The following is a 24,192-nucleotide window of genomic DNA, read 5'->3' as shown; positions in this document are numbered from 1 at the left end:
GCGCTTGGTGGGTTACAGTCCACTGGGTCACAAAGAATCGGGCACAATTGAGCAACTAAGCACAGCACAGCACACAGCCCATATTGAAAGCTTGCTATAAATAGCTTATTGTAAAGAATAAGAGATGATGCTATTAAAGTACACATGCAGTCGTAGGCTCTGCCAAAGGCTCTAAGACTTGCTCTCTCTTTGCTAGGGTTAAGAGTCATGAAAGACAGCCTAGCACCAAACTACAATTTTCTATTTGATGTCATGGAAAGTATTGGAAGAGGTATGCAAGGGAAACAGCTTTCCCTCTTCACGATAGCATACCCCGGGGCCTCTTTACGTCATCCAAAGGGCACTACACTCTAAAGCTGGCCTGAGGGGGTGGGTGCCAGTCCTATGTAGAGGGAGATGCTACGGAAGCAAGAAAGGCCCCAAATGATGACAGTTAATCCCTGAGGGTGAGCCTGTTTCTGCAGATGCCTCCACGTGATGCTCATCTTTCCAACTGCCTCGCTCCCAGCCCTCTGCCCCTCAGTCACAGGGCTCCAAGCGTAACCCATCTGCCATGCTGCTCCTCCTACATGCCTCTCAGGTGCCAGCTTCCAAGCCTCCATCCCTGCATCCCAGCTGGCCTCCCCTCGGGCAGAGAGAACTTTACTTTTTGAAGAGGTGACCCACATACCAAACAGGGCATGCGTGCTCAGTCACAGTCATGTCCAACTCTTTGTGACCCCATGAACAGCACCATGCCAGGCTTTCCGGTCCTTCATTATCTCCCAGAGTTTGCTCAAACTCAAATCCATCGAGTCAGTGATGCCAACCATCTCATCCTCTGTTACCCTCTTCCCCTGCCCTCAAACTTTCCCAGCATCAGGGTCTTTCCCAATATTTGTGCCCAAAACAAGAGAACAGCCAGATGCTGTCCTAGGCCCACTGGGGATGTGCAACCTCAGGTGAAGGACCCTATGGTGGTTCTGAGCCTCAGTTTGCCCATCTGCAAAATGGGACTTATAAGGGACACCCCCCCCCCCCCCCCCCCGAACCCACTTTCAGCGGGGCGCTCTGAATATTCAATGTGGCCTGAAGCAAAGAACTTTCAAGTGTAAAAAGCTCAGAAGTTTGCTCAGGAAGCAGGTGCTGTAGTTAGCATGACCATGTTTGGCTTCTTTACCTGGGTCCTCCTCAAGGAGAAACACAGAGGCCAGCAATGGGGCCGTGCAGACCCCAGGGTCAACCCCCAATTCCACTTCCTGGAGTTAGTGGAGTTCTAAGGAATTCCACTTCCTTAGACAAAGGCTGCCTTGCTCTAGGCCTCAGTCTTCCTGTCTGTAAAATGGGATTAAAAGCCATTCTTCCTGCTGATAATGGTAGAGGGGATTAAAGGACAGATGTCTGTTGAGGTTTAGAACTGGGCCACATTCGGGGTGACCCTCCGTAAGTGTGGATGTTACATTAGTGAGTGTGAAGGGCCTAGCATGGTATCTAACCCATGGGAAATACACAGGAAGTGAAACCTATTCTTCTCATGTATATTTATTTTAAATCATTTAATACATAACCCTGCTACCTCCTTGTCCCTGGAAAACCCTGCATTTCACAATGGATCCCTCAAACCAGTTGGGAGCATCTGCTGTTGCCACTGTTACTTCTGGGTAGTCCCTGACCCCCCTCGGTCCCAGGCCCCTCCCTTTGAGGCCTCAGAAATGTGACTGACAAGTCCATTTTGTCCAGCAAGGGGCTTCTTTTATTCATTCGCAGGGGGGGTGTTCTGAAATGTGGTGCAACGTTATAAAGTCAAGGGTGCCTGGAAAGCGAGCCTGCCAGGTGCAGGAAAATGCAAGAAGCCTGCAGAGCCTCTCGGCCCGATGGGCACTCAAGACTTGCCTCTGGCCACGACTGGTGGCCCAGGAGGGGCCAAGGAGACTTCAGAAGGAGATCAGGGTGCCTGCTCCATCCGGAGCTTGGGACCACGTCTGTCTGTTCATCATCCTTGCATACGAGAGTGTGCAAAATCAATCTGAAAACAGCTTCACTCAGGAATCACAGAATCGGCTCCTCCGCTCGGCGTCTCTTGGCCTGAGAAGCGCTCCGGCTGTGCAGGAAGGGTCAGGCAGTTTCTGTCCTTCTGAACACCAGGGCATTGCCAGCTGCCTCCAGCCCAGATGGCAAGGCCGACCCGGCCTTCACACGGGCGTCTCCTCAGCCACCTTCTTCAGGAGTCCAGCCGCCAGTGGGGAGTGCTGGCTGCCCTCGGAGCCATCAGCCTGCATCTTCAGGCGCACTTTCTGGTTGGTCCTTCTCCACTCAGAGTACAGCTGGCAATGGTAGCGGAATGAGACCTGCAGGGCAGGGTGGACATGAGCGGGAGGGCCAGTGGCTGGAAAACTAGTGCCCCTGGGGCCTCTGCCCTGACCCAGATCAGCACCAGGCCCCTGCTTCCAGAGGCAGCAGCAGCATCAAAGTGGTTCTCACATGGACAGAGCACACACACCCACTCACTCGCCCGGGGACCCTCCCCAGCAGCACTGTGGGCCCTGCCAAGGGTCTGTGTGTGGGGCGGGGGGTGGAGGGGGTGGTCCCTTTCTGTTTTTCAGAAGGTGGCAGTGAAATGATACAGCCTCTTGCGTGTGTGCATGCTAAGTCGCTTCAGCCATGTCTGACTCTGCGACCCTATGGATGGTAGCCTGCCAGGCTCCACTGTCCATGGGATTCTCCAGGCAATAATACTGGAGTGGGTTGTCGTGCTCTCCTCCAGGGGATCGTTCCGACTCAGGGATCGAACCTGTGTCTCTTGAGTCTCCTGCATTTGCAGGTGGATTCTTTACCACTAAGCACCACCTGGGAAGCCCATTAGAATATTAGTCAGCTCTAAAAAGAAATGAGCTATCAAGCTGTGAAAAGACATGGAGGAATCTTAAATGCATAGGGCTGAATGAAAGAAGCCAATCTGAAGAGGCTACAGGGAATTCCCTGGTGGTCCAGTGGCTAGTTAGGACTCGGCACTTTCACTAAAAAGACCACTTAGTGCGAGATTCCATCTCTATGACATTTTTAAGGAAAGGCAAAACTATGGAGACAGTAACACGGATCAGCGGTTTTCCGGGGATCAGAGTGGAAGGAGGGATGAATAAACAGAGCCCAGCATTTTTAGGGTGGTGAAAACACTCTGTATGATACCCTAGTGGGAGATACATGTCTTTATACAGTGGTCTAAACCCACAAATTGTTCCACACCAAGACTGAACCCGTAATGTAAACTGTGGCCTTGGGTGATGATGTGTTAGTGTTGGTTCATCGACTGATGAACTTGCCGCTCTGGTGCCATGTTGACTGTGGCGGAGGCTGGGCAGGTATAGGGGAGGATTTGGAGAACTCTGTACTTTCTGCTCCATTTTGCTGTTAAACCTTGAACTGCTGCTGCTGCTGCTACTGCTAAGTCGCTTCAGTCGTGTCCGACTCTGTGTGAGCCCATAGGCGGCAGCCCACCAGGCTCCCCCGTCCCTGGGATTCTCCAGGCAATAACACTGGAGTGGGTTGCCATTTCCTTCTCCAGTACATAAAGTGAAAAGTGAAAGTGAAGTCACTCAGAAGTGTCCGACTCTGTGCAACCCCATGGACTGTAGCCCACCAGGCTCCTTCATCCATGGGATTTTCCAGGCAAGAGTACTGGAGTGGGGTGCCATTGCCTTCTCCACTTGAACTGCTCTAGTGAATCAAATCTGTTAAAAAAAATTTTTTTTTCCCAGTAAATGTCAGTGGTTCCTACTCTTTGACCAAGGAAGTTCCAAGAAACATTTGCACGGGTGGCACCCAAAGCACTGTTTATAACAGCAAATAAAGGAGAAGGAAAAAAAAATTGGAATAATCCCTGTGTCCATCAAAAGAGATTAGTTAAATAAATATAGCACACCCACACAATGAAGGACTGTTGGGTGATTGCCTCTTTTTTTTTAAAGGACATTAGCAAAGTGAAAACAAGCAGACTGCAAAGCAGGACCTATGATGCATCCTACTTGTATTAAGAAATCTGCTTGGTGGGTGCACTGCAAATAATTCTTGAGGAGGGGGCACCCCCATAGCTGTGGTTCTATCTGTGGGACCTTCCCCCCTTCTCATGCCTGCCAGAACCCGGGGACAACACCCTCACCACACTCACTCTCTCCCAACCCCAGTCACCTTTTCTCTCAGTCTCTTTGTTTTTTATTTTTTGGCTGCACCACATGGCCTGTGGGACCTTAGTTCCCTGACCAGGGATCAAACCAAGTCCCCTGCACGGGCAGCCTTAACCACTGGACTGCCAGGGAAGTCTCTCTCAGTCTCTTGATCGTCCTCTCTGTCTCTCTCATTCTCCTGCCTTTTCTTCCACAGTCTTTCCACTGGCTCTCTGCCTCTCTCCCTTCCCCTTGCCCCCAAAACCCAGACAGCCAGGTCTTAATCGGACTCGTGGCTAGCGGGGCCTGCACTCAGCTGAAGTGATCCCATGATCTTGCATTCCTCGGGCAGAAGCCTCACGCTTGGCTCCTGGGACCTCAAACCGGCCTGGAATCTGGAGCTCCATGAGATGCTGGGAGTTGCTTCCACCCCACGTGCCAGCCACAAGCCCAGGCAGGCAGAGTGCCACCCCATCCCCCACCCCAGCTCCATCCAAGTTACTGCCCAAGCCCCTGACCTGTCTGCTCCCAGATGCCTGCTGTCTGGCTGGAAGCCACTCACCAGCGTCCAGAGGACATAGATGGTGAACAGGGCGATGGTGAGGGCGATCAGTCCCAAGGCCTCCAGATGGCTGTGGAGCCGGAGGTGGTCCTGGGCCCCTCGCAGGCACAGCCAGCCTGAGATAGCGGCCAGTGGCGTGATGAACAGGAAGCACACCACGTCACAGCACAGCGTCCGCTTCTCTGTCCGAGGCCCAGGGTCCTTCAGCCACTGCGGGGAAGGAGGGAGGGGAAGCCGGTGAGAGGGACCACCACACACCGCCCTGCTACAAGCCTATGCCAGGGGATGGGGGCATCAGGGCACTCTCTGCAGACACCCATCTTCATCACTGTTCCTGCAGGACCCTACTCCTGCCTTGCCTCCTGCAATCCTTTCTTTCTTTCAGATACTTCCTGAGATGACGACAGGACAGGCCTGGGTAGGTGCAGGGCATTTCTGCCCCTGGTTTTGTTTTGGTTTTTTTTGCCACATCACGAGGCTTGCAGGATCTTAGTTCCCCGACCAGAGATAGAACCTGCACCTCCTGCAGTGGAAGCTCAGTCGTGTCTGACTCTCTGTGATCCCATGGACTGTAGCCCACCAGGCTCCTCTGTCCATGGGATTCACCAGGCAAGAATAGTGGAGCAGGTTGCTGTGTCCTCCTCCAGGGAATTTTCCCGACCCAGGGATCGAACCTGCATCTCTTGCATCTCCTGCACTGGCAGGCAGATTTTATTTTATTTTTTCCCCACTGAGCCACCTGGGAGGCCCTAGTTGAAGTGCGGAGTTTAACCACTGGACTGCCACGGAAGTCCCATGCCTATTTTACAGATGGGGGAAATGGAGGGCATAGAGGGGCTGACTCCTTTGTGCAAACTCACATGGCTAGTGGTCTACAAAGCCAGAACTGGAGCCCAGGAAGTCTTGCCTCAGGATCTGTGTCCTTGGCTGCTATGCTACACTGCCTGCCACAGATGACGGGTGGTAGGAATCCCTGCCTGCAGCTCCCCTGCTGGTTGGAGGAGAGAGGAAATGACTGAATGATCAAGGTGGGGACTGCTATGCTGAAGAGGTAAGGCTGCAGAAACTCAATCGAGCAGAACGAACCTCATGAGGAATGGGGGAGACGTGCTCCAGGCTGCAGAAACAGCATGTGCAAAGGCCCTGGGGTGGAAGCATGTGCTCCACATGATGGGCAGTGGGTAGAGGGTGAGCTGTGTGCACAGGCCGGCTTGCTCTCCCACTGTTCTCTTAAGAGTAGGTCCTAAGCGGGCCAGAGGCTCTTCCAGGAGCCCCCACCTCAGCCCAGTGATATCACCCCTTGTAGTTCTCAGATGCCCCATGCCAAGCCAGGCTGGGCAGGGAGGAGTCTGGAGGGCACCCTGGTGAGCAGCAAATGCTCTGGGAAGCCGTGTGGCTCCCACCACACTTGGAAATACCCTGTCTCGACCCTGACCCACTGCACTCAAGCTGAGCTCTCGGGATTGGCCCACAAAGTCCCCCAGCCAGGTCACCACCCCTCCTTCAGGGCCACTGTCCTCCTCCTTTAACTCCCTTCTTTCCAATCCCTGGGCTTGGCCAAGGACACCAAGCTCCTCCTCAAAGGAGGCCTCAGGGCCTTTGCACCTGCTGTGCCCCCTGCCAGGACTGTCCTTCCCAAGGTTGGGGCTCCTCATTCCTCAGGTCTCAGCTCTAGGGTCACCTGAAGTGACCAAAGCAGGGAAGGGGCACAGGACCTGTCAGATCTGGAACCTCAGGCCCAGTTCCCACCCCCATCAGCAGAAGTGGCCCCGGCGAGAGGAGAGAGGATCCTCCCTCTAGAGAAGCCGCTTCCCCAGCCCACTAGGATCCTCCAAGGCCATTTCCTCCTTCAGCCCCATGTCTGCCTTCCTCCCTTCTCCCAACTCCGGCCTCTGGCTGCCAAGCGTACCTCTGTGAGAGATCGGGACCGCTTCTCCACTGCAAACTCTGTATGGCACAGCTCGCAGTAGCTGGTGTTGGACGAGGAAAGCCACCTCTCCAGACAGCTCTTGTGCACAGCGCCCAGCGTGCCAGTGCACCCACATGGAGACAGTAGGCTCTCCCCATTTGCCCCCTCATGGCAGATCCGGCAGAAGGGACCATCGCTAGACACAGAGATGGGACACATGAGTAATGGTTGAGCCTCCTGACTGCTTCTGCTTCACTCTGCCCTGGATTGCACGCTCAGCACTGCCCCTATATACTGCTATTTGGCAAACCCCTATTCATCCCTCAGTGCCCAGCTCCAAATGTCCTTTTCTCTTGGAAAGCCTTCCCAGACTCCATAGGTGGAGTGATGTGCTCCCTCCCCAGGGTTCCTGCAGCATCGTTTTAGGCCCAGGGTGGGCATCACTTGTACCTGCCTGCCCAGTGTCTGCTCTTCCTTCTATACCACCACCTGACTGTGCTGGGCAACTGCCCCAATCTCAAGAGGACACCCTTGATGACCCCAGGCCTGACCAACTAAAACACCACACATCTCTGGTCACAGAGGCTGACTCAGGGAAGGGCATGTGTGATGCAGAGCCACTGGAATTGATTTCTGAAACTCTTCTTTTTTTTCTTCTCAACTCCAGAACTACAGGCAGCATGGCTGATATAAGTCTGGAGCTGCTGGCAGCAGCTCGGTCTCCACCTGGAGTCTGCAAATGATGCTAAAACAGGGGATCGCAGAGCCAAAAGGTAGGGAGAGGCAGATTCTCAAGAACATCATCAGAAGCCCCAGATTCAGTCACACCTGAAGGCCATGCCACCTGGGAAACCTGTGCGTCCCAGGAGAAGAGCTCCTGGGCTCCTCCACTCTAGTGAGGCTGGGAAAACAGACATAAAAAGGCAACTACAGGAAGCCATTTCCCGTTTCAGGGAAGTCTCTGCCCCAGCCTGGTCTCAGGGGATTCTGGGTCCTTTCTGGGGCAGTTCAAGAGACCAGGGGCGCGTGGCCTTGGTGGGCCCAGAGGCTGTCCAGCACATGAGTCATTGTTTTCCAGACATTTCTGCCCAGAAAGTGGATTGCAGGAACACATGAAGAAGGTGGAGCAGGAGAGTTGTTTTCCAGATAAAACTGCCAGTTTCCCCTAGGAAACTTTCTCTCCTTTGTGTCTCTGCTGTGGGGGTGGGGCCCAGCTGCTTTGAAACCCAGGAGCTGAGAGCTGACCCCTCAGGTCTGCTTTCTGGCCCTTGGTCCTATGCGTGGGGTGATGCTTTCTCCTCCGACATCAAAAGGGCCTGCCCAGCTCCCCTGTGCACCCACACCCTGATCCCATGTTCCCGACACACACTGAGTGAACAGGAAAGACATCCCTACTCCAGGAGCCAGGCCAGAAAGTGGAAGTAATGAGGACCAGGAGGAAGAGTCACGTTGGGTTGGTTTGGGGGGTTTGTCCCAGGGAACCCTACTTAGGAGGTTCAAGTTCAGAGAAAATGAAATATGGGTAAACAAAGCATACACTGACTATGATGGAGCGCTGATCAGGTCCCACGCACCGTTCAAAGGCCAACATCGGGGTTAATCTGTCTCGTTCTCACAGGGAGCCTGGGCGGAAGGTGCTGTTATTGCCCCCATTTCACAGATGTGGAAACTGAGGTATCGAGAGGTTGACTTGGTTGTGCCAAGTCACACTGGATTTGAACCCAGGAAATCGCTCTAAGGCCTATGAACCCAGAACCACTAGGTTGCCTGCCCCCAGAAGTAGGGCAAGAGAAGTGGGCTCTACTGTTTGAAATTCTGGCAGGAAAATCATGCAGAGGAAACAGGAGAGGAGAAAATGGGATAGGAGAGTGGGTGAGACATCCACAGGCCCCCGTTGGGCTGCCCAGTGCAGGCTCCATGTAAGAGAAATGTGAACAAGAAAGGAAACGGAAGCCATGCCCAGTGACACTGGCAGGTATCCAGTTCTCTCCTGGCCTTGGTTTCCCCAGGTGTCAAAAGGGAGGGTGAGGCGAGGTGCCCCATGGGAACCCCATGGAGGGAGAAGTCCTCCCCACGCCCCCTGCTGGCAGCTCTGGCTGGGAACCCCTTAGGCCTGCCAAGGGTCCCCTCACTCCCAGGCTGGGTCACGCAGCACAGACACCTTCCTGACTCAAGGGGTCTGATAGAGATGCATACAGAGAAACCCCAGAGGAAGCCCAGAAGGAGCCCTCCAGTCTCGCCTGGGCTCAAGCAAGGCAAAGACCTGTAGGGGGCCCAGCACTGGGCTCCCTCCACAACACGGCAAGGCTTCTATCTGCTTGTTTGTATGTCTGAATGAAAAGTTTATGAATTAATTCTGACACCTGCTACCCATGTGGATGAACCTCGAGGGCGTGACACTCAGTGAAAGAAGCTGGTCACAAAAGGACAAAGACTGGCGAAGTCCACTTCTACGAGTTTTCTAGGGGAGTCAGATCCAGAGACAGAAAGCAGGAATGGTGTGGGGCCCCGGGGCTGAGGAAGGGGGAGGGGAAGTGTTTAGTGAAGACAAAGTGCAAGATCAAAAGAGTTATGGGAGGGACTTCCCTGGTGGTCCAGTGGTTAAGAATCTGCCTTGCAATGCAGAGTACATGGGTTCGATTCCTGGTCAGGAAACTAAAATTTCACATGCTTCAGGGCAACTCAGCCAGTGTGCCGCAACTACTGAGCCCGTGTGCTCCGGAGCCCGCATGCTACAACTAGAGAGTCTGTGACCCACAGTGAAGATCCCAAGTGCTGCAGCAAAGACCTGACAAGGCCAAATAAACAAATGTTAAAAAAAAAAAAAAAAACAGTTGTGGGGCTGAATGATGGTGATGGTTACACAACACCATCAATGTACTTAAAGCCACTGAACAGTACACTCCCAAGTGGCCAAAAAGGTAAATTGTACAAATTTGATGATCTGAAGGAAACATCACAGTAATATATTAGACTTGAAAAACTGGTGGCTAGTTTAAATCTTAATGAGTTAAGGCAGATTTAAATTGGTGTGGGGTTTCTTTGGGCTTCCCAGGTGCTGCTAGTGGTAAAGAACCCGCCTGCTGATGCAGGAGACATAAGAGACCAGGGTTCCATCCCTGGGTTGGGAAGAATCCTTGGAGAAGGGCACGCCAACCCACTTCAGTATTCTTGCCTAGACGATCTCATGGACAGAGGAGTCTGGCGGGCTACAGTCCACGGAGTTGCAGAGTCAGACATGACTAAAGCTACTTAGCATGCACACATGGGGTTTCCTTAAATCTCTTTCCCTTGATGACAAGTTGGTGAACCAAGCAGATTCAGCTCACACATGTGTCTGGAAGATTGGCACCGAGGTTTAAATACATTAATCGAAAACTTTGCATGCTCAGTCGCTTCAGTTGTGTCAGACCCCATGGACTGTAGCCCGCCAGGCTCCTCTGTCCGTGGGATTTTTCAGGCAAGAATACTGGAGTGGGTGCCATTTTCTCCTCCAGGGGATCTTCCAAACCCAGAGATCGAAGCTGTGGCTCCTGATTCTTTACCACTGAGCCACCAGGGAAGCATTATGAGGGGGCAAAGCCCCTTGTGAGCAATATATGGGGACCATGGTCATGCACTTTCAGAACCACCCAGCGAGAAGGTGCCCCAGTTTAGAGATACAGGGGAGCAGCAACTTTTCCCAGTCCTACACGGAGAGAGGCTCCCACGTGGGCCCCAAGCCCAGGTACCTTGAGGCCACAACCAGCACTACCAGCTACTTCCTTGTGCAGCCTCCCCAAGATGTGAACTACTCAGCAACATCAGCTCTCCGAATTTCACCCAGTAATCTGGAGTTTCAGCTTTTCCTGAAGAATCTGACCTGTCTACCCACTTTCCATGTGGTGATTACTCACTGGGCCCCTTTCGCTGATTTATTTGCTTACCTGGCCCCTCTGGGTGGTGAATTTTTCTTTTATTTTTTTTGGCTGTACCACTCGGCATGCAGGATTTTAGTTCCCCAACCAGGGATGGAACCCACGACCCCTGTGGTGAAAGCATGGAGTCTTAACCATTGGACTGCCAGGGATGTCCCAGGTGGTTGGATTTCTGACTGCGGGTGGGGCTGGGAGTAAACTGTTTGGGCTGGAGAGTGAAGCAAGTGAAAGCATCAATCCCTGCCCGGTCACCACTCACCTTGGTGTGTCCAAGGCCCGGATGACGGTCGAGAGGAGCCGGCCATCCCTTGAAGTCACCTGGGCCACATACTGGGGTGGCCCGAGGCCTGTGGCCTCCACGACCTTGGAGAAGGCAGGGCTATCGGAGCAGTCACACAGGGAGCCGGGGAGGTGACAACAGTCACCCGTCGTCATGGCCACAGGGAGCCCTGTGTCCTCAGGGCCCAAGGCCCATGGTCCCAGGAGCCTGGGGAGAGGCCGGCAGGAGGATCAAGAGCAAGGTTAGCAAGCCACACACAGCCCAGAGCCAGCTCTCTGATTTGCGGCTGAACAGTCTCTAAGATGGGCCTTTGAAGGGGGGCTATGAGGATTCAGTCAGGTCACACATGCAACTCAGGCCAGGCCTGGCGCATCTCAGGGGCCTGGCTATATTCTCTCTGACTCTCCTAAGAAAGGTCATCCTGGTCTGGCCCACAAAGCATGTAGGACCTCACCTTTCCAGCCTGAAGCAGTAGCTAACAGTGACTGAATGCCTTCCGTGTGGTAGGCCCAGTGCGCGGTGCTCTCTAGGGCCAGAACCATCCCCGCCAAAATCATGGAGAGACTGTTCGCCGTGGACTGGATTCCCAGGGTTGGGCTCAGAGAGGATAAGCCTGCCATGGAGTGGGCCGGAACTGAGCTACAAACTTGGCCCAAATGACCAGGATGGTGAGTCATTTTGACCCTGCTGGTTCATGGCTTCTTGTGGGCTCTGAGTTTCTTGATAATTCAGGCTATCGAGGAAGTGGTAGTCCAGAATGGGGTAGTGTCTGTCCCCACCCAGAAGAGCAACCACTTAAAGTGGTGCCTCTGTCCCCAGGGAGAGGCCATGGGAGACAGCCAGAGCCTCAGGCAGCAATCTGAAGTCTGCTTTGGTGAGGAGGGTGGGGACTGACTGCAGCAGGATTCCATCCCCCTACGTCTCCACCCTAGGGTCTGACCTGTCAGCAGGAACCCTTGGCAAGCTCCTCTTCCATCCCAGAACCAACCAGCAAGACTTGTGTGTTTCCCTGTGAGAATTTCATGAAAGGGACTGAGGCCTCTGGAAGCCAATACAGGTGCCCTAGAGCTTAGGATCTCCATCCCAAACTTATCTCACCCTCCACCGTCTGCCCCCAGGAACTGTGGTCCAGAGACCCCAGAAACACTCACCGAGGTACCCCCCCCTACACACACAAGTGGTTTTTACCCACCCTTGCTAGTCGAACTCTGAGATCCAAAGAGGGGCAGAGGGAAGCAGTGCAAGTCACTGGCTAACTTTTTGCACCAGGACAGTCTCCTGCCTGATCAACAATCTCTGAACAGCTCAGCCAGAAGTGCTCTGGGCCCAATAGGCCCTTCTGAGCCTCCTAAGTGGGGCCACACAGTCAGCCAGATAAGCAAGTGTCAGTCCAGAGGCAGGAGGAGCCTGGGAGGAAGGCTGCATGACCGAGATAACACCCACAGGACAGCGGCCAGGCTGCTAAGTCGTGCACACTGCTGTCCCTCCCAGGGGAGGCCAGCAGGGAAGCTGCTGCGCTACCCAAGGGAAAGGCTGCAGAGGGGACTCCATGCCTCTTGCCCCTCCAAGGATTGGCCTTCACATTTCTGCAAGTAATTGGGCGTCCCAAGACACATCACAGCTCCTATGCATTAAGTTCTACCATTTCTTTTATTGTCAGGGGAAAAGCAATGACAGAACCAAATCAACACTGGTAAAATCTGCTCATGCAAGGCTTGCAAATCAACCAAATGATGCTAGCAGCTACTGCAAAATAAACTCATGGTTGCCAGGGGAAGGGATAGTTAGGGATATTGGGAAGGTCATGTACACACTGCTATATTTAAAATGGTTAACCGACAAGGACATTTTGTAGAGCACAGGGAACTCTGATCAATGTTATGTGCCTGCTCGAATGAGAGAAACTCTGTTACTTTCATGTAATTCTCAGATGGAAACACACAAGCCTTATTGGCTGGTTCTGGGATGGGGGGGCGGGTGTTGGAATGGATACATGTTATATGTATGGCTGAGTCCCTTCCCTGTTCACCTGAAACTACCACAACATTGTTAATGGGCTATATCCTAGTACAAAATAAAAAGTTTGGAAAAAAAAAAATTAGTGGCTACTGTAAATTAAGTAACTTCTGGGACTTCCCCGGTGGTCTAGTGGCTAAGACTCTGTGCTCCCAATGCTGGGGGACCAGGTTGGATCCCTGGTCAGGGAACTAGATCCCACAAGCTTTGACTAGAGATCCTACATGCTGCAACTAAGACCCAGCTCAGCGACAGTATGGACAGTAGCCTCCCAGGTTCCTCTGTCCATAGAATTCTCCAGGCAAGAAAACTAGAGTGGGTCGCCATTCCCTTTCCAGAGGATCCTCCCTACCCAGAGATTAAATCCAGGTCTCCTGCATTGCAGGCGGATTCTCTACCATCTGAGCCACCGGGCAAGCCTAATATATAAATATATATATATATTTAAAACATACCTAACCTTAGTGCTATATTTAAAATGGATAACCAACAAAGGCCTATTATATAGCACATAAAACTCTGCTCAGTGTTATGTGCCAACCTGGATGGGAGGGGGGTTTGAGGGGAGAATGGATACATATGTATGTATGGCTGAGTCCCTTTGCTGTTTACCTGAAACTATCACAATGTTGTTAATTGGCTATACCCCAGTACAAAATGGTGTTAAGAAACAATAAAAATTTTTAAAAAGAAAAGGTACCTCTTGCAAGCCAGGCACTGTGCTGAGTTTATTGAACTCCAGTAGTTGTTATAAATGTTCCTTCAAAGGTCACCTCCCCTGCGAGGCCTTCCCTGATCATTCTGGTCGAAGTGCTACTCGTGTTCACATTATTGCCCTCACAGACGTGTCCCTCTCTGAAATGTTCTTATTTCTTTTTCTTATTTTGGCCACATGGTGAGGCTTGTAGGATCTTAGTGCCTTGACCAGGGATTGAACCTAGGCCCTCAGCAATGAGAACACAGAGTCCCAACCACTGGACCACCAGGGAGGTCCCATTAATGTTCTTATTTCTTCATCTGCTGGTTAAACGACATGTATCTTCCACCATTGGTCATCTCCAGTGCCTGATCCAATGTCTGGTACACAGTTGCTGCATTAATTCCTCAGCCCCTCTTCTGTGTAAGAGCAAGGTGGGAGAGGCAAGTCCCTTGATCCCCAGACCTGGTCTGCCAGCACCCAAGATGGGAACCAGAAATCTTCAGAGGCTGGAGATCTGTGCAAAGCACAGAGGCTTGGGCTCAGGAGAGGCCAGTTTCGAGCCTGGATGCAAGGGTAGGGTGGCTGCAAGCTGGACTCAGCACTGGGGCTGCTGGGAGGCGTGACTAAGCCAACGCCTCCAGCAAACTTGGCCCAGTGCCCGGTAGATGGATTTCACTCAATTTTCACAACAAACCTATGATGGAAGTCCAATAACTACCCCCATTTGACAGGTGAGGAGGCTCAGAGAGGGGCAGTTACTTGCCCAAGATCACACAGCTAAGTTGGGACAGTGTAGGATTTGAACTTAGTCCAGTGAGTGGGTCTGGGACCCAAGAGATCTGGGTTCTTTTAAGTCCTGACTCTGGTGCTGATGCTGTGTATCCTGGGACAAGTCACTTGGCTTCTCTGGGCCTCATTCTCCTCTTTTGTTAAATAAGTTGATGAAGCTAGTGGACTGTGTCTGCTGAAGGGCTTCGTAAGAAGAAGCCCCTAGGCTCAATTCCTCCAGCGAAGCTCGTCCTTGGCTAGGCTTGTCTGGGGTGGCACAGGGGCACCACAACCTTTTGAACAGCTTCTTTTTTCTGAGGGCAGGAAGCTGAAGGAAGAAGAGTCAGATGGCCCTAATTCCCCCACAGTGTCATCTCAGTTCAGTTGCTTCACTCCCTGGGCCTCAGTTTTCTCTTTTGTTTAATCGTGGGTTGCAATGAGACCCAGCTCATATATGCATAAGCATGAATAAGTTGATAAATTTTAGCTGTTATGATAATTATTGTCCTCAGCTTACAGACAGCTGTTGGGAGGGTCTGATGACACAAGGCACAGTGAGTGCCTGGCACACAGTAAGCACTCAACAAATGCACACAATTATTATTTTTTTAGGATAAATGTGTAGCCTGTGAAATGCATTCATTTCTCTTCACTAAGCAAAAACAAGCTCCTGTGTGCCCTTCCAGCACTTGCATAGCCCTGCACTGGAGGCCAGACTCTAATCCCAGCTCTGATCTTTACTCACTATGTAGCCCTGGTTGAAAGGGTGGCCCTCTCTGAGCCTTGACTTCCTCAGCTGTATAGCAGAGAAGGGGCTTCCCTGGTGGCTCAGTGGTAAAGAATCCACCTGCCAATGCAGGAGATGTGGGGTCGATTCCTAGGTCAGGCAGATCCCCTGGAGAAGAAAATGGCAACCCACTCCAGTATTCTTGCCTGGGAAATCCCATGGACAGAGGAACCTGGTGGGCTACACTCCATGGGGTCGCAAAAGAGTCAGACACGACTTGGCCACTAAACAACAGCAACACAGCAGGGAACATTTCTAGTACTTCCACTTGATATTGTCACTAAAGGATTAAATGGACTAAACCTATAAATTCTGGCTGTCCTGTTTTGAGCACCCACTAACAGCCAGGCTCATCATCTTGACTATTTTCCTGGCAGAGCCCCTCTGAGGAGGAGGTTGGGGAAGGTGACTGGTCACTTATGGACAGCCTACTATACGCAGGGCGCTTTCTTCATTTGCACCTCCTAAATCTTCACAACAGCCCCGTTAGGTTGGTCCTGGGATGACCTAGTTTCACAGATGGGGAAACTGAGGCTCAGAGAGGCACCTACTGCGCGCCAGCCCCGCGGAGACCTCCTGCCTTCTACAAAGACGGAAACTGGGACCACCTAGTCACTGGGAAGGCTGAGGCCGACGGTCCGAGCCTGGCCGTCCTTCAGGGGGCCGGGCTCGGGCCTCGAACTCTGGGCCATGCCGCAGAACGGCACCCCTCCACCCCATCCTCCCGCCCGTGCCCACCTGATCCGCGGCCGGGCCGGGCGGCCGCGCAGGCCCCTCCGCTCGCCCCGACCCTGGTCCCGGCCCGGCCGGTCCCGTCAGCGCTGCTAGCTCCGCTCTGGCCGGTACCTGCGTCCGGACACCGCCCGCCGAGCAGACGGTGTCACGGGCCAATGGCGACCACCTCTCGCCTACACTGGCCAATCGTCGTGAATGTCCCACCCTGGAAGGCGGGGCCAGAGGCGACGGGGACGTTTTGGGCCGCACAGGCCCGGCGGCGCCGCAGCTGCTGACTCCGCCCCTACCGCGTCCTGGCTCCGCCCTAACCTCGGTCCCGCCCCCCCATCCCCGACCCCGCCCTATCTCGACTAGGGGCACGAGCGCGGCCGGTGGCGCCACCTGCAGACGACCAGTTAATAAATTAAACCGTTACAGAATTCAACGTGACACCAGCAGAGGGATTTGTGTTCCTCACCTCTCTTAAGCGTCTCATCAATTCTGGCGGCGGGATGAAACATCTGATCACATTTCACAGAGAGGAAACAGAAACCTAGAGAGGTCAGGGGGCCGTGGAAGAGCCTAAAGCCATCATTTATTCATCATTCATTTTCATTCATATATACAACAAATTAATTGATTAGATGTAATAAACATCAGCAAGAGGGGTCTATTATGAGCCAGGCACTGTGCTAGGCCCTGTGGACACAATGTTTATTATGGCAAATAGTGCTGCCCTCACGGATCTCAGTGTAAGGAGTGAAGTGAAGTGAAGTTGTTCAGTCGTGTCCGACTCTTTGCGACCCCATGGACTGTAGCCTACCAGGCTCCTCTGTCCATGGGATTTTCCAAGCAATAGTACTGGAGTGGATTGCCATTTCCTTCTCCAGGGAAGTAGACGTAAACAGCCAGTAATGTAATTATTAATTGCAAAGGTGATAAATTGTAGCGAGCGAGGGAGGCATATCACGGAATATTTGGAAAGTTCAAAAGTAATTCCCTAAAGAAGCAATTGAACTGACAATGTCACATGCAAAGTGTCTGAGGTGGGGTGGGGAATTTCATTAATACTCCTTTCTTCCCCTGCCTTTATTGAGTTTGTAGATCCAGCTTAGTTACCTTAGTCCAATTCTTTCGTGTTGTACTGGCTTATATTTTTCAAAAATGGAATTATAAATCATAGGTTACCTATAGAGGGAAGAAAAATAGAAAGGACAAAATAGAAGCTACACTTTTTAATTTCTTTCCTTTTTTTTTTTTTTTTTACTTTTTGGCTGAACTGATTCCTCACCAGGAATCTGAACCTGTGACCTGCATTAGAAGTGTGGAGCCTTAACCACTTGGAGCACCAGGGAGATCCCAGAAGCTAGGCTTTTAAAACTGTACCTTGTTTTATACATTCAACTTTACAACCATGTAGATATTTTATATAACTTTAAAACAAAATTTTAAATGTAAGATATCTAAAAAACAAAACTGAAATAAAATGAATTAACCTGTATATCCAGTTGGTGACAAAATAAACCAGAGATGAACTCCTAGTGACTTTAAAACATCAGAATTTGACTGTCCATACTCAGTATAGCGGTGGTGGTGGTGGTGGTACTGGTGGTGATAAAATTGTTATTCTGAGCTTGTTGCACACTTAGTCTGGGATAAAGCAAAGGAGTGTCAGTGTCAAGTGTCAGTGTCAAGAACTGGGTTTTTCATAGGGAGTGAAGGAGGCACAGATGTAAGATTGATCACATTAAAGGAAAAAAAAAAAAAAAACCCTGTGGTCTTGAATTTGAATTGGGAGTATCACGATACATTTCATCTTTATAAACAGCAAACATTTGCTGCCTCTGTCCACTGAAAAGCCTGAAACAAGCATCCCACAGTCCCAGTTGTGCTCAGTTGTGTCCGACTCTTGCAACTCCATGGACTGTAGCCCACCAGGCTCCTCTGTCCATGGAATTTTCCAGGTAAGAATGCTGGAGTGGGTTGCCATTTCCTTCTCCAGGGGATCTTCCTGACCCAGGGATCAAACCCATGTCTCCTGCATTGGCAGGCGGATTTTTTTTTCCTTTTTACCACTGAACCACTTGGGGAGCCTCCATAAGCCCAGACAGTGGTCTCTAAATACCATTTCCATTTGAAAGAGGCTTGGAATATTGAAGAAAAAAACAGACTGAGTCAGGGGCAGGAAATGTACAGATGAACATGGCACACCTTCAAATACCAGAAAGGGAGTATCAAAGACATTCCCTACTAACATATCAATGGGAACCAATTAGAAGCTTCCATTGGCCACAAATTAGACAATTTCACCCTCAATAAAGATCATGATTGCAGATCAAAACGAAGCAAATGTTCAACTTCATGCACTTGGGGGGTTTTTTGTTTGAAAATAATGTCAAAGTGATGAAAAAGTTGCAGAAATAATGCACAGAACTCCCATAAACCTTTTGCCCAGATTCCTCAATTGTTAACGTTTCTGAATCCTTTGAGTACAAAATAGATATATGGTATCTCATTAACCCTTCATGCTTCAGTGTTTATTTCTTTTTAAAAATTAATTATTTTGGGCCATGCTCTGTCTTCATTGCTGTACTCAAGCTTTCTCTGGCTGCGGCAAGCAGGAGCTGTTCTCTAGTTGTGCACCAGCTTCTCACGGCAGCGGCTTCTTTTGTTGTGGAGCACAGGCTTGAGACTCACGGGCTTCAGTAGTTGCAGGACACAGGCACAGCGGTTGCGGCACACAGGCTTAGTTGTCCCTTCAAGAGTGGGATCTTCCCAGACCAGGGATGGAACTCATGTCCCCTGCATTGGCAGGTGGACTCTTAACCACTGGACCACCAGGGAAGTCCCAGGGCTTATTTCTTAAGTAAAGTACATTCTTCTACATAATTATAGTATTATCTTCAAAATCAGAAAATTAGTATTGATCCAGTATCACCAGGTAGTTCCCAAATCGCATTCAAAGTTTCAATAAAATTCTTTGAAGCTCCAGACTCCTTTCTAGGATCACCTGTTATATTTTGTTGTGTAATTCAGTCTCCTGCAGTCTGGAACAATTCCTCATCCTTTCCTTGTCTTTCATGACCTTGATATATATATATATTTTTTTTTTACGTGTGTCCATTTATTGATTGCTGGGAATACAGCTTATTGAGAATACATTGACATGCATTTGAGGGGAGAAATTAACCAAACCTGAAAGGAAGCCATTCAATAACCCTGAGAGTTAATAAGGTAGGAGAGATTAGATCTAAAGACACAGTATGTGGGGTGACTCCAACCACCACGGAGGCATCCTTAAGATGCCAGCTGCGAATACTGTGGGAACGTCTCTGTTCTGAATTACTTTGGAACTACCAGGAAAGAGAGAAGATCACCTTGCCTCTTTAGTTTAATATGAGAAAGAAAGCTGTTCAGTGATGTGCCAAAAAAACAAAAAACTTGCTGTCACTTCAAACTGTTTAAGGCAATTCCATTTTTACAAATTCTTCCACACCAATTTGTATGCTTTAGACTTATAAGCAGCTCTGAGACTTAGGAAAGATTCACAGCTGATGCAAAAGACTGTAGTCATATCATTCCAGTATCTGCTGATTCATGCTCTGTTTTAATACTAGCAGATTTTTACAGCATACTGTCAATTTTTCCCCAAGGTGTTGAACTCATTGATAGGATAAAGTGATATAAATTAAAAGAATTTCAGTTACACTTAAGAGGACAGAGAGATTAAATTACTGGAATGTCTCAGATCATAATTTAAAATTATTTAATGATATATGTGGTACATATGACATAAAGATTTTAATCTAAAGGTGTATAAAGCACTGAGACATACTCTTAATTGCAGAGCTACATGCCACAGAGTTTCTCCCAAACTTTTTAATGGGTATTTTTTTCTTAAGATGATAACATTAATGTTACTTGATATTCAAAATGGTTTGAACTGCTTTCTGTGGTAGCAGGAATAAAAAAGAGAAAACAGAAACGGACATACCCCAGCCCAGTGGAATTAAAAAAAAAAAGGTGGGGGGAAGATTTTGGCCATTTTTTTTTTTTTTAAGAGGCAGTCTGTTCCTTCCATGAACCGTGTTCTTTTTCCTTAAAGCTCATGGCTTGCAGCGCTGAACAAACCGAGGGGACAAGCACACATCTCGGATGTGATATCTGTCCAGAATCCAATGACCTTGATATTTTTGAAGATTACTGGCTAGCTTTTTTGTAGAAAGCCTCTCAATTTGCGTTTCTCTAATATTTCCTCATTAGGGACAGAAACCACCGAAATGATACTGTGTTCCCGGTGCATGTATCAGGAGGCAGAGAATCTTGCATACGCACAGAAACATGTATAAATTCTTCTTCATGTTCTTTTCCCTTATAGGTCATTACAAAATATTGAGTAGGGCTCCCTGTGCTATGCAGTAAATTCTCCTTTATCTATTTTATATATGGAGTGAGTGAAGTGTAAGTCGCTCAGTCGTGTCTGACTCTTTTCAATCCCATGAACTACACAGTTCATGGAATTCTCCAGGCCAGAATACTGGAGTGGGTAGCTGTTCCCTTCCCCAGGGGATCTTCCCAATCCAGGGATTGAACCCAGGTCTCCTGCATTGCAGGCAGATTCTTTACCAGCTGAGCCACCAGGGAAGCCTAGTAGTGTGTATATGTTAATTGCAACCTCCCAATTTATCCCTCCCTTCAACCCACCAGTCATTTTTGAAGGCTACTTGGGAACCAACTCAAAATCTTCAAAATTATGAAACTTGAAAATTGACAAGCATATAGAGAATTAATTATTTACAGTGGCTTATACCATCTGTGGGGCTTCCCAAGTGGTGCTACTGGTAAAGAACCTGCCTGCCTTTGATGCCTGGGTCGGGAAGATGCCCTGGAGGAGGAAATGGTAACCCACTCCAGTATCCTTGCTGAAGAATTCCATGGACAGAGGAGCCTGGTGGGCTACTGTCCATAAGGTCACGAAGAGCCAGACACGACTGAAGCAACTTAGCATGAACACACACATACCATCTGTACCTCCAGGTAACCACATAGATGAAGGGAAATTTCTCTTTAGATATGTATTTCAAAAGTAAATGAAGAAGAGGAAGGGGATATATGTATACTTACAGCTTATTCACATTGTTGAACAGAAGAAACTTTACAAACAGCATTGTAAAGGAATAAGAATAATTTTTCTCCAATAAGAAAAATAAATAAAATAAAAATGAAAAAGGAAATAATTTTAGAAAAGAAAAAAAAGCAAAAGCTCATGAAGAAGGATAGGATTTGAAAATAAACAATAGTTAGCATTTTGTAACTCTTAACAGATTATTTATCTAGGTGACGCTTCTCACCAGCTGCTACCACCATGAATGAGAAACGCACTGATATTACCTGCCACCTTGGGTTATGTACACAATATTACCTACGAAGTGTCCACTCCTAAATCCAATCAACCTCTAGATCCAACTATTCATTTACATTGTTGGAAGGACTGATGCTGAAGCTGAAGCTCCAATACTTTGGCTACCTGATGGGGAGAGTCGACTCCTTGGAAAAGACCCTGACACTGGGAAAGACTGAAGGCAGGAGGAGAAGGGGGCGACAGAGGATGAGCTGGTTAGATACCATCATTGACCCAATGGACATGAGTGTGAGCAAACTCCAGGAGATGGTGGAGGACAGAGAAACCTGGCAAGTTGCAGTCCATGGAGTCACAAAGAGCTGGACACCACTTGCCACTGAACATTCATCTACAGGAAATTTGGGGGACAATGGGACACATCAAATGCCACACTGTGTCCAAAGAGACAGAAAGCAGATTAATGATTGCCAGGGGCTGAGGGATGGAGATAGGAGGAGGAAGTAACTGCTTAATGGGTTCTGGGTTTTTTTTTTTGGAGTGGTAGAAAACTTCTGGATTAAATACTGGTGAAGGTTGCCCAACATTGTGAACATCCTAAAAACCACCAAATGTACTTTTGGAAACAGTTCGGTGGTGAATTTTATGTTATGAGAATTTTGTCTAGAATTTTTAAAAAGCAAAAAGACACTCTAGGGATGCCATAAACAAGAAACTTCAATACAAATGATCCATTTATTTAACAGAAAAAAAAGGGGGGATATTGGGAGATTGGGATTGACATACACACAGTACTATACATAAAATAGATAAGAACCTACTGTATAGCAGAGGAAACTCAATACTCTGTAATGACCTTTATGGGAAAAGAATGTAAAACAGGGTGGATATATGTTGTATGTGTATAATAACTGGCTCACTTTACTGTACAGCAAAAATTAACACAATATTGTAAATCAACTGTACTTCAATAAAAATTTTAAAAATAGGGACTTTCCTGGTGGTCCAGTGCAGAGGATACAGATTTGATCCCTGGTCGGGGAAGATCCCAGGTGCCATGGGGCAAGTTGGAGCATCTCTAAACTAAGCATGGAGCAAGTAGCCACAGCTACTGAGCCTGCCTGCTGCAACTACTGAAGCCCACACACTTAGAGCCTGGGCTCCACAAGAGAAACCCCTGATCACTGCAACTAGAGAAAAATCTGTGCACAGCAACAAAGACCCAAATACATAAAATTTAAAAAAAAACATTTTAAGGCAAGAAAACAGAGGGATCAGAGGGGGAGAATGTGTACATTAAAAGCGATCAAAGAGAAGTGTCAACCAATTGGAGCCAGTGGACTGTGAGTCAAATAAATCATTAACAAATTATAAGACAATCAGGAAAAGTAAACACTAGCTCTTTGATGATATTAGGGAATTACTGCTCATTTCTTTAGGTGGGATGATAGTATCGAGGTGATGTTTTTAAAAGCCTGTATTTTAGATAAACATGCAGAAATATTGATAGCTAGAGCATGTTGGGGATTTGCAAACAGGAGATTAGGGTGAAATTAGATGGGCTGAAGTTGGGTGATGGGCTGATGGGGATTCATTAAACTAGTCTGTCTACTTTTATGTGTTAAATTTTTCCATAAATTAAAAAAAAATTTTTGGTATGCTTCTTCCCAGCCTTTTATCTGGACATCTTCTCCATTTATTAGGGCTTTCTGGCTTATGGTAGACACTCACTAAACACTGGGTAAAGCCCCACAGCTTAGTGGCTACAAACCCAGCTCCAAAGTTGAACTCTGCTCACTTCTTACTAATTATGGGACCCTTGGGGTGTCACTCACTTCTGTTCCCCATCTCTAAATCGGGGGTATTAAGTTATGCCTACCTCCTAGGGCTGCTGTAAATAGTATATAAATGACATGTAAAAGACTTATTTTGTGTGTGTGGTATCATGTTCTTTTACATATCAGTTTATTTAGGTTAACACAATTCCACAAAAAATTAAACAGAATTACCATGTGATTCAGCAATTCCACTTCTGGGTATGTGTGTGTGTGTGTGTATATATCAGTCACTCAGTCATGTTTGACTCTTTGCAACCCCATGGACTGTACCTGCCAGGCTCCTCTGCCCATGAGATTTTCCAGGCAAGAATACTGGAGTGGGTAGCCGTTTCCTTCTTCAGGGGATCTTCACAACCCAGAGATCCAACCCAGGTCTCCCACACTGCAGATTCCTTATCATCTGAGCCACCAGGGAACTTCTCTGGATTACGTATTCGAAAGAAATGAAAGCTGGAACTCAGATATTTGTACCACTGTGTTCACAGCAGCATGATCCACAAGTGCCAAAAGATGGAAGCAACCCAAGTGCCCATCCACAGATGAATGGATGCACAAGAAACAGAATATCCATACAATGGAATATTATTCAGCCTTAAACAGGAAGGAGTGTCTGACACCTGCTACAACGTGGATGAGCCTTGAGGATGTGCTGCTCAGTGAAAAGAGCCTGTCACAAATGAGGATTCCACTTATAGGAGGTTCCTAGAGGAGTTAATTTCACAGAGACAGAAAGTTGAATGGTGGCTGACACGGGCTGGAGGAGGGAAAATGAGGAGTTCGTGTTTAGTGGAGACAGAGTTTGAGTTTTGTAGGGTGAAGAGTTTTGGAGATGGATGGTGGTGATGGTTGGACAACATGATACTTAATGTCGCTGAGCCATATACTTAAATGGTTAAGATGGTTATTTTATTTTAAGATGGCATGCTTCACGATATGTGTATCTTATGGTAATTATGTATACTTTACCGTAAAAAAAAAGACTTAAGAACAGTGCCTGGCACAGACAGAAAACACAGTGCTTATTAAATTACTGTAATCGAAACAGCATTGCAGGACTGTGACCCCCCCAAGGGCACAGGGACACATATTCTTGTTCTCAGGTGTGTGCCCCAGGCCTGGGTCATCACAGAGGCTCCATAAAGACTTGATTTTGGGGGGTGGGGACGCTGCTCACAATGCAGGATCTTAGTTCCCTGACTAGGG

General features: G+C 48.8%; 1 protein-coding gene across 2 annotated transcripts; it reads right to left on the bottom strand.

The window, feature by feature from the left end:
* Positions 1-1,709: 1,709 nt before the first annotated feature.
* MARCHF2 (membrane associated ring-CH-type finger 2) lies at positions 1,710-15,945 on the bottom strand. Of its 2 annotated transcripts, XM_052643603.1 has the most exons (6): positions 13,524-14,590; positions 11,748-11,816; positions 10,787-11,014; positions 6,611-6,806; positions 4,702-4,911; positions 1,710-2,327 (listed from the first exon to the last, which is right to left on the bottom strand). In XM_052643603.1, exons 3-6 carry the CDS (start codon positions 10,960-10,962, stop codon positions 2,172-2,174), a joined length of 738 nt encoding a protein of 245 aa, XP_052499563.1. In that variant the 5' UTR covers positions 10,963-11,014; positions 11,748-11,816; positions 13,524-14,590; the 3' UTR covers positions 1,710-2,171. The 2 variants fall into 2 exon arrangements, with proteins under 2 accessions (XP_052499563.1, XP_052499564.1); XM_052643604.1 differs by lacking the exons at positions 11,748-11,816; positions 13,524-14,590 and adding an exon at positions 15,817-15,945.
* Positions 15,946-24,192: the final 8,247 nt, after the last annotated feature.

This window comes from Budorcas taxicolor, chromosome 7 (assembly GCF_023091745.1).
Source record: "Budorcas taxicolor isolate Tak-1 chromosome 7, Takin1.1, whole genome shotgun sequence".
NCBI lineage: Eukaryota > Metazoa > Chordata > Mammalia > Artiodactyla > Bovidae > Budorcas > Budorcas taxicolor.
This window is presented reverse-complemented; position numbering and strand designations above follow the sequence as displayed.